Here is a 15778-nt window from a genome sequence, read left to right on the forward strand (position 1 = left end):
AGTACGAGATGGACATGTCTCAAAAAACTAAAAATAGGCCAGACACAGTAGCTCACTCCTATAACCCTAGCACTTTGGGAGGCCAAGGCAAGAGGATCACTTGAGGCCAGGAGTTCAAAACCACCTGAGCAACACAGACACTGTGCCAGCATATTTCCTTAGTTTTCACTTAATGTTCTTCTTCTGTTGCAGGATCCTATCCAAGATACTACATCACATTTAGTTGTCATGTCTCCTTAGGTTCCTGTTGGCTGTGACAGTTTCTCAGACTTTCCTTGTTTTTGATGGCCTTGACAGTTTTAAGGAGTGCTGGGCAGGTATTTTGTATAATGTCCTTTTACTGAAACTTGCCTGATGTTTTTCTCGTGGTTATACTGGAGTTATAAGTTTTTGGGAGGAAGACCACAGAGGTAACATGCCATTTTCATTGCATGTTATCATATCATACCAGTGATTCGTCAACATCATCAGTGTTGATATTGACTTTGATCAGCTGGCTTGAGGTAGTGTTTGTCAGGTTTCTCCATGGTATAGTTAGTCTTCCCCCTCCCCCAGCCCCGCCCTTTTTCGTACTATGCGCTTTGGAAGAAAGTCACTATGCGCAGTCTACACTTTAGGAGTAAGGAGTTATGCTCTATCTCATTGAGGGTGGGATATCTACATAAATCATTCAGAATTCTACTGCATGGAAGATTTGTCTTTTTTCCCCCATTTATTTATTCAATAAGTCATTTATTTATATCAGCATGGACTCACATATATATATTTTATACTTTGAGTAATAATTCAATACTTCTCTATTTATATTGATGCTCAAATTGTTCCATTGGCATTTCAATTGGCTCTTTCATTTGGCTTCCGTGTCTGTTTGGCATACTCACATTGATGTGGGTATTGAGGTGGGGGTTTTGTTTTTGTTTGTTTTTGAGCATTTCCTTAATTTCTGGTACTACAAGATGCCCCAGGTTCATCGTGTATATTTCCTGCCCCAGTCCTAGAATCAGCCATTTCTCCAAGGAGCCCAGGGGATAGCTATTTTTATTACAAGGTGATTACTCTCCTTACATAAGGATAAAAGTACTGGTGCGTGCAAATTATTTCATATAATTTGATTGACAACTTATCAGGAACATACATTTTGCTAAAAGCTAGACTCAGCCATTTTAAAAACTGTATCTAGCTTTTAAAAGTTTCTAGCCAGGCTTCATTCTAGCCAGAATGTGAAAAGCCATCCTAAGAAAAGAAGTATCTTTATCTCCATCCTCATTGTGAAAGGAGGTCATTGGTGATATTGTGGGGTTTTATAAAGATTTTGCAGCAAAAACTGATGTAGTAGAAAGAGCACCAGAATGAGATCAAAAAATTGGATTTAGTCTAGATATTGCCAGTGCACCCATATGCATGTGGTCAAGTATCACTACCAGTCTTTCAGCCTCATCTATAAAGAGAGGTGAGTGGCCAAACCCATTTTTAAAGTTCTATTAACCTCTAAAATGTGATGCTGGCTGGGCATGGTGACTCACACCTGTAATCCTAGCACTTTGGGAGGCTGAGGAGGGAGGATAGCTTGAGCCCAGGAACTCAAGACCAGCCTGAGCAACATAGCAAGACCCTGTCTCTACAAAAAATAGAAAAATTAACTGCATGTGGTGGTGCACACCTGTTGTCCCAGCTACTTGGGAGGCTGAGGCAGGGGGATTGCTTGAGGCAAGGAGTTTGAGACCAGCCTGAGCAACATAGTGAGACCCCATCTCTACAAAAAAATAGAACAATTAGCCAGGTATAGTGGTGCACGCCTGTAGTCCTAGCTACTCAGGAGGCTTGCTTGAGCCCAGGAGTTTGAGGCTACAGTGAGCTATAATCACACCACTGTGCTGCAGGCTGGACAACACAGTGAGAACTTGTCTCTAAATAAATAAATAAAAATAAAAAGTGATGCTATTAACAGCAGCATCACTAACTTTGGAAAGGCAGTAGCCTTGAGGAGTCCAGGATGGGAAGTGGGAGCAGGAATGGCAGTGTGCAAGGTCCAGCTGTGGAGTGCAGAATTTGAGAGCTCAAGGGAGAAGCATCATTAATGATCATATTAAATATTAAAAATAATATTAAAGTCTTAATCTTGATTTTAATGTAGCCTGCATCTGCTGTTCTAGCTCCCTGGCTGATTGTGCTTTAGGCTTATAGGTTTTCAGACTTGGCTGCACATTTGAATCACCTGGAACTCATTCAGAAATACTGTTGTCTGCATCCCAGGGCCAAAGATTCTGATCCACTTGATTTGGGGTACAGCCTAGGCATTAGGAGTTTTTTAAGTCTCTCCCCCACTCCCAAACCCCCAGGTGATTCTAATGGCAGCCAAGGTCAAGAACCACTGTTTTCAGCTATAAATGCTATTGTCCATCCACCATGTAACACATAGTTTATAGGTCCTCAGGGTACCTTGTACACAGCAGCTGATGAATTGGATTTGGACAGTGTGTTAGTTTCCTATTGGTGCTGTAACAAATTACCACAAACTTACTGGCTTAAAGCAACACAAATTTATTTTCTTATATTTCTGAAGGTCAGAAGTCCAAAACAGGTCTCTTGGGCTACAATCAGGTCTCAGCAGTGCCACATTCCTTCCGAAGCCTCTAGGGACGAATCATCTCCCTGCCTGCCCCAGCTTTTAGAGGCTTCCAGGATTCTTTGATTCATGGCACCACATCATTCCAACCTCTACTTCCATTGTCATATCTCCTTTGACTCTGACCCTTTTACCTCCTTCTTATAAGGTCTTTTGGGTCCTCAGGGATAATCTCCCCATCTCAAAATCCTTAATCACATTTGCAAAGTCCCTTTGGCCATGTCAGGTAACATATTCACAGGTTCCAGGAATTAGGACATAGACATCTTTGGGGGGACATTATTCTACCTACCACAGATAAAGACAGAGCAACTGCTGTAATTACAACATAAATAGAATTGAGTACCCTGTGCTATGCGGCATCTCTTTACTTTGCCTTTCTTGTTTTAGCTACATTAGGATTTAGTCAGAGACCATCTTTGTGGAAACTTACACACCCTAGTGAAAAGTTAACATGTGAATAAACAGTGAGGAGCCTGGGAGCAACAGAAATAAAGAGCAGACACATCATTTTAAATGGTTCGGTAAAATGATATTCAGAACTGTAATTGGCACTGGTGAGTTTTAAAGGGCAGAGATGCTCACTCACTCTGGCAGAGGGCTGGCCTCCAGGCCTGGGGATGACTGGCATCTCTGCCGTGTGGTTTCCCTGCCTCCCCCATTGTTCCCTGGGCCTGGTCGTGCTGTCGGACCAGAAGCCAGCTGGCACCTCCAGCCCCACAGGGCTCTGCTAGCAGCTCCCTTTCTCCTGCACAGAGTGTGAGGGCTGGTGGATAATGCATTGGGCCCTGAGTTAGAGGCAGGGTCAAATGATGGGGGCCAAAGAGACGGGGCTGAGGAGCGTCCTGAAAGACATGGTTTTAGATTAGTGTTTGCCATTTACTGCTGAATGCACCTGCCCTCCCCTGCCACATGGCAGAGGACCTTCATAGAGGAAGCCTACAAGGAAAAATGTCATTCTCCTGAGGCACTAATCTGACCCTATTGCCTGTTCTAGAGGCCCAGCTCCCTTCTTTCACCAAAGCCCCAAAGTGGCTCTTTCCAGCTGGCTTCTCCCTTACAGGACAGTGGAGTCTAGCCAGCCACTTCCTTCCCCACTGAGTTGGTCAAGTCCCTGCTGCTGAGAACTCTCTCCTGCCAGAGCTTGGCCCCATCTATTGCCATGGCAACAGCCAGCTGCTGCTTAGCACCAGCCTGGAGGCTGGGCACAAAGAAAGGGTAGCCAAGGGAGGCACACACTGGGCTGTCCTCACTCCTGGAGGCCTGGTGGGTTCAGAAGGCTTCTTTGGGGATTCCTGGTAGTCTCTGATGGGTTTGTTCTCTCAGGGAGAAGCCACAAAATTTGAAAGATCTAAACTCCTCTTACTACTCCACACTGGAATCAGAGTTTATAAAGATAAAGGTTCCTTTGCCTCAGCAGCTCCAGTACTTAGGCACACTCTTTCACATTGGAGTGTACTTTCTTCTTGTACTTGACACCATCTTGACCTCCAAGAAGGTTAAAGAGCTGGGAGTGTGCATCTGCCCAGGCCTGCTCTAGCTGTAAGAGCTGCCCTTTGACGTAGATGGATTAGAATTCAAAACCTCACCATTTCTCTGTGACCCTGGGCAAGTTAACTGTTAGGAATGATAGATAATATGTATTGTCAGGCATTGTGTTAACTGCTTTCCATGCATTATATTATTTGATTCTCACAGTAATCTTGTTAGATGCAGTTGTTTGTTTGTTCTTAATTCCCATCTGCAGATACAGAAACTGAGGCTCAGAAATTTGCCCCACATGAGCCTAAGTTTGACTCACTCTGAAATTCTGTACTAACCTTGTATTGACTTAATTTCCTCACCTGTAAGATTGGGAAAATATCCACCTTCCGAGATAATTGTGTTGTGAAGGTTGAATGAAATGATTTGGTAAAAGTTATCTCATGGAGCTAAAGCACTGTCAGATACTATCAGCAATATACCTGGGGAAAGATGCTCGCCTCTGGGTCCTGGGGAAGTTGTCTCTCTCCTATTCTCCTGGAAGGTTACTCATGGTATTCAGGGCTCTCTGATTTCCAAAATCTCAGGGCTTGGCTTGTTCCCTGTCTCTACAGGTGATTTCCATGGTATTGGTGGCCGTGGGAGTGTACGCGAGGTTGATGAAGCACGCAGGTGAGCATAGGTCTCCCGCCACCTCCCCAGGACTCTGGCCATGCCCTTTCTCCTCTGCCTCCTTCAGCCCTAGCCCTCTTGCGTGCCTTCCTGCATAAGCTGTGGTGCTCAAGAAGGCAGCCTCCTTGTAGCCAAATCTTAGTGGTCTACTTAGGTGTCAGACCACCCATGCCAGTCCACCTGGATTTCCCTGATCCCCCATGAGTCTTCCATTTTAGGCTTAGGAAGTGTCTGAGAAAGAAGGGAGGCCTCTGGAAGTAGAGAGCAATCAAGGGCTTTAGCCCCTCCCTAGCTCTGTCCTGGAGAAACTCAACCTCCATTCCTCAGTCTCCAGGAAACAAAGTCCGCAAAGCCGGTGAGCCTAATGCCATTCTAATTCTTTTCTGGAGCGAAAGTGGCCCCTCCTCTCTTAAGCCCAGAAATAAAGGCTCTTATATCGTTAGTTCCTCAAATTAAATACTACAACCCCGTCTGGGCCCTTTTTCTCCCCCTGAGAGGTGCGTACTACCTCCCCATACCCTTCACCTGACCATACTGGAGATTCCCCCACCAAGGGAAGGAGAACAGTTTGGGGGCATCCTCCCACCCCATCCCCAGTGGGCACCAGGCTCAGACTGCAGGATGGCTCCTCTCCCAGAAGCAGCCTTGGCCTGCCTGGCAGTGGATCCTGCCATCCTGCTGATCGTGGTGGGTGTCCTCATGTTCCTGCTCACCTTCTGTGGCTATATTGGATCCCTCCGTGAGAACATCTGCCTCCTGCAGACGGTGAGTGGTCAGGGGCCCCACGAGAAAGACCTCCTGATGTCATTCCTGCAGCCTTTCGGTTTCCCCTGTCCCACCCTCTCCAAAGCCTGTGCTCTCCACTTCCTTACTGTAGAGCTCAGCCCCAGGTGATGATGTCCCAGAAGCAGCTGCATTTCCCGTGTGGGGGGCATCTGGGAAAAGTGCCCAGTGACTGCCCAGCACTCCCCATGGCCCTGGGAGGGGCGGCTGCCCAGAGTGGTAACAGGCGTCTCCTCTTCCCACGTGCTCCCCACAGTTCTCCCTGTGCCTCACCATCGTGTTCCTGCTCCAGCTGGCTGCTGGGATCCTGGGCTTCGTCTTCTCAGACAAGGTAACACTGGGAGCCCAGAGGCCTCCTCAGGTGTAACCCAGATGGAGAAAGGGAAAGTTCCTGCTTGTGTTTAGCCTGATTAGTTAACCACAGCACCCCCTCCCTTGAGAAACACCAGCCTGTGAAAGGTTCTCCTTAGGAATGAGTGAATGGCCTTTAAGGTCACATTTGAGTTTTTTTGTTTTGTTTTGTTTTTACTTTATTTTTCTTTTTTCTTTGCCCCCCACCCCCAAGGTCACCATATTTGAAGAGAATTTCAAGGTTGTAAGGTGTTTTCCTCTGACAGTCTGAGAGGCCAACAGGGAAGCAAATTCTATGAACACCAAGTTAAAATAATTTGCAAACTTTAATAGCAAATGACTAAGTAAAACTCAGTGATCAAGAGGGGCACAGACAACATGAGGTGCCTCTTATTTCTTTTAAAAATTGTTTATTGATATAAACACGGGGATGAAAGGGAGAAAATAAAACAGATTTTGAACAGTGCTCATATCTGGAAGTGGTCTGCCATTTGGTGACTGTCCTTTTCATTAAAAACCAGAATTCCTTTCCCAAATGGCAAATGATTGCTGGAGGCAGAGTATAGGACTATGGTAGAAAACTTTGAGAAAAGTAGTGGAGCAGGAAGAAAGAGACCATGGTAGAAAATTATGAAATCGAGAGCCATTGAGTTAATTCAGAATTTCCTAGTCCTTCTGGCTTAGTAAGATCCTGAAAGGATACAGATGTGTTTTGAGTCTAAAGAGGTGCAATTCTATAATGTCCACTAGAGGTCAGTGCCTCAGCCCCTTCTGCCAATTAAAAAAAAGTTTCTCTACTTTGCATCAATCAACAAGTATTTTGTGGTAATAGTCCTCAGGGGTAGATAAACATTGGATTATCTTGAAATGTGGCTTTGAGAATCTCTGACAGCAGGTCCAGCATTTCTTTTGCTCGCTGGTGCCTGAGGGCTCAGGGACATAAGGGCTTTGAAACTGGCTATCTTCCATTGTTAGGACTCAGTTCAGATTTCAAGTTTGACTCAGATGAAGAAGGATGACCCCTGTCTGCTGTTATTTCTGCAGGAAGGAGTAAGTTAGGGATTAGTCCTAGGTCCTGATTGCCCACCCATGTCTCTGGCAGGCTCGGGGGAAAGTGAGTGAGATCATCAACAATGCCATTGTGCACTACCGGGATGATCTGGATCTGCAGAACCTCATTGATTTTGGCCAGAAGGAGGTATGGCCTAAGCGTGATGGGGTCAGCTAGTGGTCTCGGGGGCTGTGGGTAAAAATGAACATCATCCCAAGAGATACCTCACCCTCTAGGCCTGTGTGCCTCTTCATTACCTGCCAGGTAATGGATTCTGGGAAGGGGTTTGGCAAAAAAACGTACATAGCAGAGTGCTTTAAGAGTACTTTTAAGGACACAGAACAGTATATATAGTAATCTACCATTTGTATAAAAAAAAAGGGAGAAAATGTATGTTCATATTTGCAAAAGGAATCTGGAAGGATGTAGAAGAAATTATTATTATAAGTGGTTACCTATAGCAGAATGGGGAACTGAACAGATTTTTTTAATATTAGCTACTCAAAAGTTACAATTTTTAAATTGTTGGAAAATTTACATAACATAAAATTTACCATTTTAAAGTGCCACAGATCTGTGGCATTAAGTACATTCACATTGTTGTACAACCATCACCACCATCCATCTCCAGAACTCTCATCTTCCCTAACTGAAACTCTGAACCCATAAGACACTAACTCCCTATTTTCCTCTCTCCCAGGCAACCACCATTCTGCCTTCTGTCTCTGTGAATTTGACTACTCTAACCACCTCATATGAGTGGAATCATACAGTATTTTGTCCTTTTGTGAGTGGTTTATTTCACCTAGCAAGTCTTCAAGTTTCATTTATGTTGTAGCATATATCAGAATTTCCTTCCTTTTTATGGTTGAATAATATTCCATCATATGTATATACCATATTTTGTTTATCCATTCATCCATCGATGGACACATAGGTTGCTTCTACCTTTTGGCCATTGTGAATAATGCTGCTATGAATCAAAAGTTAACTTTTAAATAAAAGTGCTTTTGAGTTCAATGCTGAGTTCCCCTTCCCCTGGTACAACAGACACTTGACTTTGAGATCCAGTTTGCTTTCATGGAGTAATTATAGACTCACAATGTTGAAGATTCCCCTGCTGGGTTGTCTCTATCTTAAGACAAAGTTTTTCAGCACTAATCCTTTAATTATTTCAACCAGTATTTTTGATCACCTCCTTTTGCCAGACTCTATGTTGTACAGGACTATAAAACCCAGAAACTTCTCTGAAGAAGCTTATAGTTGAATGTGTAAAACAAAATACATACACAACTGTAATACCAACAAGCACTTGGTGAGTTATAACAAGATATATAAAGTAATAGAAATTAAGAAGAGAAAAAATTTTTTCAGGTGAAAGCAACTAGGAAGCTTGAGCTCAGGGTTCAAGGTTGTGTTTAAACACAACCTGAAGTTACAAGGAGAAGCTTGCCATACACTTGTGGCCACTCTGAGAATTCCCCTGGTCACCTCAGTGTGAGGGGTAGGTGATTCTTAACTTCTGGTGGGCTTTGTTGCAGTTCAGCTGCTGTGGAGGGATTTCCTACAAAGACTGGTCCCAGAACATGTACTTCAACTGCTCGGAAGACAACCCCAGCCGTGAGCGCTGCTCTGTGCCTTACTCCTGTTGCTTGCCTGTCCCTGACCAGGTGAGTAAACATCCCACCTCATTTCCCCCTGGGCAGTGATCTAAGTTACTTTCCAATCAGGGCAGCTGATATTGGGGATCCCCATTCCCTAACTTTACCAACCAATTTTGTAGGACAGCTGTCAGGTGTTTTTCTTCACTCCAATCTTATGGTTCTGTTAACCTTTCACTCCTGTAGCCCACATGGGGGTTCAGAAGTGGCAGATCTAAAGCAAGACCTGGATCCAGACCTGTCAGAGGAAGGGAAATCTACATTTAGTGATTTCCAGCCCAGCATCCTCCACATATATTCTCTAACAATTCAGGAGTTTAGGAAGGGTGGAAAGCCCATCAGCTAGGGCCCCAGACAAAAAGTTATTGGAATGGGAGTCCCACTTGGCTTTTCAACTCTCTCCACAGGTAGTGATCAACACTATGTGTGGCCAAGGTATGCAGGAAGTGGACTACTTAGAAGCTAGCAAAGTCATCTACACCAATGGCTGTATTGACAAGTTGGTCAACTGGATACACAGCAACCTATTCTTACTTGGTGGTGTGGCACTAGGCCTGGCCATCCCCCAGGTAACTTACCCTGTGAGACTTGTGGGTCCCACAAACTCTGCAAAGACTCCTTTGTTTTGGGGAGGGCACCTGGGGATCAGCTAGGGTGTCAAGCACTGACATTGCTGAGGGGTAGCAGAAGGGATAGTACTGACGGCACTGGGAAGACTGAGTCAGGCAAAACAAGGGCATCACTCATTGCTGAGGGCTCAATTCCTTCTTGCCTCTCCCAGCTGGTGGGAATCCTGCTATCCCAGATCCTCGTGAATCAGATCAAAGATCAGATCAAGCTACAGCTATACAACCAGCAGCACCAGGCTGATCCATGGTACTGAGAATCCGTCCTGTACCTCCTCACCATGGCAACAGGCAAGCCTCATTGACCAACAGCAATGGGTGCTGAGAACAGCACCAAGTGGAGATTTGGATTCCAGCCCCCCAGTGACAGCCCTGTAGAAAGAAGCAAAGTCCAGATGGGCAGAAGAAGGCAGGGTGCACAGGTGGCTCCTGAAGTCTCAGAAGGATGTGCCTCCTCTTCCCCATCCTAGCCCTCAACATTGTTTGAGTGTTATAACGTTAAGCATTTGGGTTTATGTTTTAATCCTTGTTTGGGCAGAGATGTTTGGGAAACACCAATTGCACAGAGTTGTGGGGGTGCTGCTGCTGCTTTTGCCCGAGGCACCACAACCAGCAGCTCTATTAGGGCTGCTATTGAGCTTGGTGGACATAGTTAGATTCTAACTGTTGCCAGCAAGACCTGGAGAGTAGATACCAGCAGCCCTGCCTGGAGTCCAGTTGGCATGATGCCAGCTCCAGAAAGGGAGTGGAGCAGGCAGTGAGGAGTGAGTTTGAGGGTCGGCTGGGGACAGCTGTATGTGTTAGTTAGGAGTGAAAGGGGATATGTTTACCAAATGCCTGCCCTGCCATCCTCCCAGGTAGTCAGAGTGAGCAACATCCTGCCCCTCCTTCATTTCCATGGAAACATGGCAGCAAGGGCAAGGGGTACAACAGCAGCCAAGTCCATCCCCACCCCACCCCCCTTCAAAAGAAGTTTGGAACCATAGTCCCTACATTCTACAGGCAGAAGAGGGACTGAGCCATACATGCCCTTGAATTCCTCCCTGTCTGGCCCCCCCTCTCCAGCAAGCTGGGTTTTCTTTAACTTGGCAGTGTGCAGAGGAGTGGTAACACCCACCCAGTCCCCCGGTCCCCGCCACCTCTGCACCAGAGCTCAATACTGCTACGGCCGTAAGAAGCAGGAATCTTGCTGGGGTTGGGGGAGCCAGAAGTGGCAATAAAAGTTTGTTGACCTGGGCTAAACCGGACTCCATGAATTTTCCATTCTGGCAACTAGAAGGGGAGGGGTAGAAGGGCCTTGCTGGTGGGCCCTGTCTCCAGGAGGGCACTGGAGACTCCCCTAAACGCCGCAGCACCTCCCCATGCGGCCTCACCACACGATCCACCTCCCTCAACCGGACGCACTGCCACCCTCCCACAACCTCGCCCTCTGTGGTCTCAGTTAGGTCGAAAGATTACCAGTTTTGATCTGGGAACAGCGTAATTTTATTCCAAACCCTGATGTTATTTTTCTTACGAATTAAAGTGGATTAAAATTAATTTGCCATTCAAAATTTAGGACGGGAGGAGGGAAGGAAATGAGGAGGAAGGAGGCCATGTCTTCACCCGGAGTCTGGGCCCTCGAGCCCTCTTCTCCATCGCTTTCCGAAGACGCTGGGTACCGAAGCCCAGCCTGCTTTAGGGAGGACGCACAGAAGACTCGGAGCCGCGCGCCGGGCGGGGAGGCGGGGCGGGCCGCCCGGCTCCGTGGGTGGTCCCCGCCCCCGCGGCCGCCCGGCCCTGGCCCCTGCCCGGGAGGAGCTGGGGGCTGCGTGAGCCTGCTGCCCGGGGAGTGTCCCGGGAGTCTCCCGGCCGCCCCCCGCTGTCGGGGGCTCAGGCTGGGGTCTCGGCCTGGCCGGGGAAAGCCTCGAGAGAATCCACCCGGCTGGGGAGACGGAGTCGCGAGTTCGCTCCCCGCCCCCAGCGTCTCCTAAGCGAGCCTTCTGCTCCTGCGAGGGCGCCTTTCCAGCAGCCGCCTGGGGCCCCCGCCAATGTTTAGCTCCCAGCTGGTAACAGAACGGAAAGAAAAAGTAAAATCATGTGGAATATAAAATAAAAAGTAAGAACATTTTATTCTGGGAGAGAAGAGTAAAAAAGCGCGCTTTCTTGGTAATGTGCCTTTCTTGCTTAGTGCCAGAGACGTGCATTTTATACTTTTCCTTTTTTCAGTGACACAGACTCAGAAATCAGTGTCTTGGGTTAGGTGTTGGGGTGATGCACTTTGCAGGTTCGGCAGCTTTGAGGCGGTCACCCGGCAGCGGGCTCCGTTTGGGGCCTCTTGGAGGAAGTAAGAGACCAGGAATGGTGGTCCTCAGAACCAGGATTCAAATCTCAATTGTTTTAAACTCCAAACTACACTTTTACCACGGTCACTATGCTGTCTCTCGATATCTAGCCTTCTGGGCCTGGACTAACGCTTTAAAACGCTTTGAGCAAACATTCAGAAACTTACGGTGCAGTTGGGTGTTCCTGGCTAGATTCCAGATTATCAGCGTCTCTGGGTCTCAGTCTCTCTCTAGTTTTTTTCCTCTTTGGCCTAATGCTGAGGGAGAAAATGCTCCAGTTTTTAAAAGGTTTCTCATTGTTATTTCATGTTTCAATTGAACTTGCTCCTTGAATTTCTACCTATTTCTATTAATAGCAACCCTAGTCCCAATCATGTGGGATTAATACTAGTACTTTAGAACAGCTAATCAAATCTAGGCCCCAAAGGTGGTTGAAAGGAAGGAGTTTCTTGGGGACAGCAGAAATCAGGCTGGGCAGGGGTGGAGGGAAGAGACCTGTAGGATAGTGAAAACCTGTCTGGGTGGCAGGGCCAGAAAGGCACCATGAGGATCTCTGGGCTTCAGTCCCTACAGTTAAACAAGGTTTTGTGCCCAGGAGAGCAAATTTTGTAGAATGTTCAATGAAATTCTGACTCCTTCTGTATTATTTTTCTATTGTTACTGTCACAAATTACCACAAATTTATTGGCCTAAAACAACACAAATTTGTTATTTTGCCATTGGGGAAGTCAGATATCCAAAATGGGTCTCGCTGAACTAAAATCAAGGTGTGATCAGGGCTCCATTCCTTCTGGGGGCTCTAGAAGAGAATTTGTTTTTCCAGCTTCCAGAGGCCACTTGCATTTCTTGACGTAGGCCCTTTCTCCATTTTCAAAGCACAGCACTCCAATTTCCATCTCACATCTCCTTTTTCTCTGACTCTCCTACCACTCTCATACAGGACCCTTGTGATCATATTGGGCCCACCCAGATTATGCAGGATGTTCTTCCCCTTTTAAGGTCCTTAATTTAACCACATCTACAAGGTCCCTTTTACTATGTAAAGAGAGATATGCATGACTTCTGGGGATTAGGACATGGACATTTTTGGAGTGGTATTGGTTACCCTATCACATCCCCCTTTCTAGCCTCATGCATGGCTTCAGGTGGGGGACATGTAGGAAGGAGCTAATGTTGGATACTGGCAAGAGTTTGAGGAAGGTGTTCTTTGGCCTTCATTTGATAATTACCTAACACCTATTGAGTGCTTACTGTGTGCCAGGCACATATTTATTATGAAGTTTAATATGCAGCCTTTGCTATTTTCTGACTTATCCTCCTTCTGAAGACTAGATATGTTAAGAGGACCAGGGACCCCTTTCAGAAAGGGGAGCAGCACGACTTCTTCCATCGGAAAAATCCTCTTGGTCCATTACTCTAAAAAGATCAGGAACATTTTGTAAACACCCCCACCCTCCAGAAAATAAGAATAATTCGATATTCCTGTCATCATAGATAAAGCATTTAGAGGAGGGAATAAAGTAAATGGTAACTACAGTCTAGAACTCAGGTTGGAAGTTAAGCCTCCAGAGTCCTCTCCCTACCATGCCAGGAACCTGGTAAATCAATCAGATGAATAGAATAGCATAGAGATTCCAGAAATATTTTGAAACATCAGTGCTCACTGTCTAATAAACAAGAAGCAACACAGCGATGGGAGGGGGGAAATCACTAATAAATGTTATTAGACAAATGGATTACAGTATGAAAAATAAGTAACAGATTCATATCTCACATCACATACTACTATAATGCATTCTGGAAGGATAAAAGAGCTAAATATTTTAAAGTAAACAACAAGAACAAAAAAGAAAATCAGAATATCATATTTGTCCTAGCTCTAGGGAGCTAGAGTGGGCAGCTTTTCAGTGTATCTGCCCAACTCACAATGAATCTTTCTTCTTTGGAAATTAGTCCCCACCCCTCAAGCCACAGGGTTGAGTCTAAGGAGCCCCATTTATACTATGAGACCTGGTCCCCTAGGCATAGCTGATTGGATCAGGCTTGGGCACTGTATCGGTTTCCTAGGGCTGCCATAACAAACTACCACAAACTAGGTAGCTTAAAACAGAAATTTGTTGTTTCACAGTTTGGGAGGCCAGAAGTCTGAAATCAAAATGTTAACAGGGCCATGCTCCCTCCGAATCTTCTAGGGGAGGACCCTTCCTTGTCTTTTACAGCTTCTGGTAACTAGGCAATCCTTGGCTTGTGGCAGCATAACTGCAGACTCTACTTCTGTCTTCGCATGGCCGTCTTCCTTCTGTGTCTGTGTCCTAGTTTCCCTCTTCTTATAAGGACACCAGTCATATTGGATTAAGAGCCCACCCTACTACAGTATGACCTCTTCTTAGCTGATTACATCTGCAATGACCCTATCTCCAAATAAAGTCACATTCTGGGGTACTTGGGGTTAGGCTTCAACGTATCTTTTTTGGGAAGACACAATTCAACCTATAACGGATACCTAACCCAAGTTGTGCCAAGCAGAGTTCCTTCCCTGGGACTTTGGAATTGAGATTGAGATTCTAGTCACAGCCTAGGCTGATCTCACGAAGAAAGAGAAGGCAACGTGGAGCTGAGGCTCAGCCCTCCGGACTCCATGGACTAGCAGAGAATGTCTGTTTACAGAAAGAGGAGAATGAAAGAGTGGAGGTGGGATGGAGAAGCAGAGATGAAAGGGGCAGAAGAAGGGTCTTCCTGGAGGCAATTTCCTCTACGACCCCAGAACCTTTCTGCAGCTCTACTGCTTTCTTGCCTTGGGTTCCGCAAGGCACCCTGTATACTTAAAGTAAAGCCTGCTTTGTTTATTTAAGGAAGCTCAACTTGGTTTCTCTTGCTTATAAGCAAAGCTAATAGAAAAGCTAGAATCAGAGTAAGATGCTGTATTAGTTTTCTATTGCTGCTGTAACAACTTACCACAAACTTAGTGCTTAAAATAACACAAATGTATTACCTTATAGTTCTGTAGGTCAGAAGTCTGCTGTGGGTCTCACTGGGCTGAAATCAAGGTGTGAGCAGAGCTGTATTTCTTTCTAGAAGTTCCAGGGGGGAATCTGTTTCCTTGCCTTTTCTAGCTTCCTGAGACCTCCTGCAATCCTTGTTTGGTGGCCCCTTTCTTCCATCTTCAAAGTCAGCCATGGCAGGTCAGGTCCTTCTCACACCACCACCTCTCTGGTTCTCTGCCATTTGTGTGATTAGATTGAGCCTATCTGCATAATCCAGGATACTCTCCCCATTTCAAGATTTTTAACCCTAATTACATCCATTTGCAAAGAGCCTTTTGCCATGTGAGGTAATATATTCACAGGTTCTGGGGATTAGGACCTGGACATCTTTAAGGCCTCTTATTTTGCCATCACAGATGCATAATAAGATTCATTACGACCATTTGTAGTAAGATAGGTGACCGAGAGTTTAAATGGTCTTTCTTTGTGTTGTTTCTTTTCTTACAAAATTGTGTCATTTCATTTGAACAACTCAGTCTGAGCCCTTTTTGAGGAACATAGGGTCAACTCTGTCAGATTCAAGGACCTTTATTTAGCTGCCTTCTCATAGCTGGAGTTTTAGCTCTCCCAGAAAGACATTGAATGAGGACTTATTCACAAAAGTCCTCATTGGAGCCAGAGAGCAATGGACAGAATGGGATGAAATGTGTATTCCACCCTAAAGAGCTGCATTTATTAAAATGTAATTACTGGGAAAAAGGCCATTTGAAAAAAATTTGAAGTCTTCTCTGAACTGAGAACCTGGGGTGGATACCTTGATAAAGGTATTGTTTCTGGCAGAGGGCTATAAGGTCTAATTTATATATAGACAAAATAAGCAAATGGGAAGCCAGGTAAACCCATGCATTTACTCAAAAAATACAGCGTGCTAGGTGCCATTCTAGTACCAGGGAGAGAACATAACAAGTACCTGCCCTCCTAAGTTTACATTCTACTGGAGGTGACGGATTTATACAAATATATGTTATATCTTATACATTACATATACTATAAAATCAGGTAGAGATGTAGGCTATGAAGAAAACTAAAGCAAGCTAAGAGGATAGAGAGTGATGGGAGGGTAATTTTGGACAAGGAATTTTCTTTTTCTTCAGAGACAGGGTCTCACTATGTTGCTCAGGTTGGACTTGAACTCCTGGGCTCAAACTATCCTCCCAC

General features: G+C 45.5%; 1 protein-coding gene across 1 annotated transcript in view; it reads left to right on the forward strand.

Moving 5' to 3' along the window:
* Positions 1-10494, forward strand: part of TSPAN33 (tetraspanin 33) — an 18862-nt gene extending 8368 nt beyond the window's left edge. Inside the window, exons 2-8 of the mRNA XM_012664752.1 lie at positions 4723-4780; positions 5418-5545; positions 5820-5894; positions 7017-7112; positions 8507-8635; positions 9034-9195; positions 9408-10494. Of these exons, the coding sequence (XP_012520206.1) occupies positions 4723-4780; positions 5418-5545; positions 5820-5894; positions 7017-7112; positions 8507-8635; positions 9034-9195; positions 9408-9509 (750 nt within the window). The 3' untranslated portion in view covers positions 9510-10494. The remainder of the gene's footprint in view (positions 1-4722; positions 4781-5417; positions 5546-5819; positions 5895-7016; positions 7113-8506; positions 8636-9033; positions 9196-9407) is intronic.
* Positions 10495-15778: the final 5284 nt, after the last annotated feature.

This window comes from Propithecus coquereli, unplaced genomic scaffold, assembly GCF_000956105.1.
Source record: "Propithecus coquereli isolate 6110/MARCELLA unplaced genomic scaffold, Pcoq_1.0 Scaffold91, whole genome shotgun sequence".
In the NCBI taxonomy this organism is placed as follows: Eukaryota; Metazoa; Chordata; class Mammalia; order Primates; family Indriidae; genus Propithecus; species Propithecus coquereli.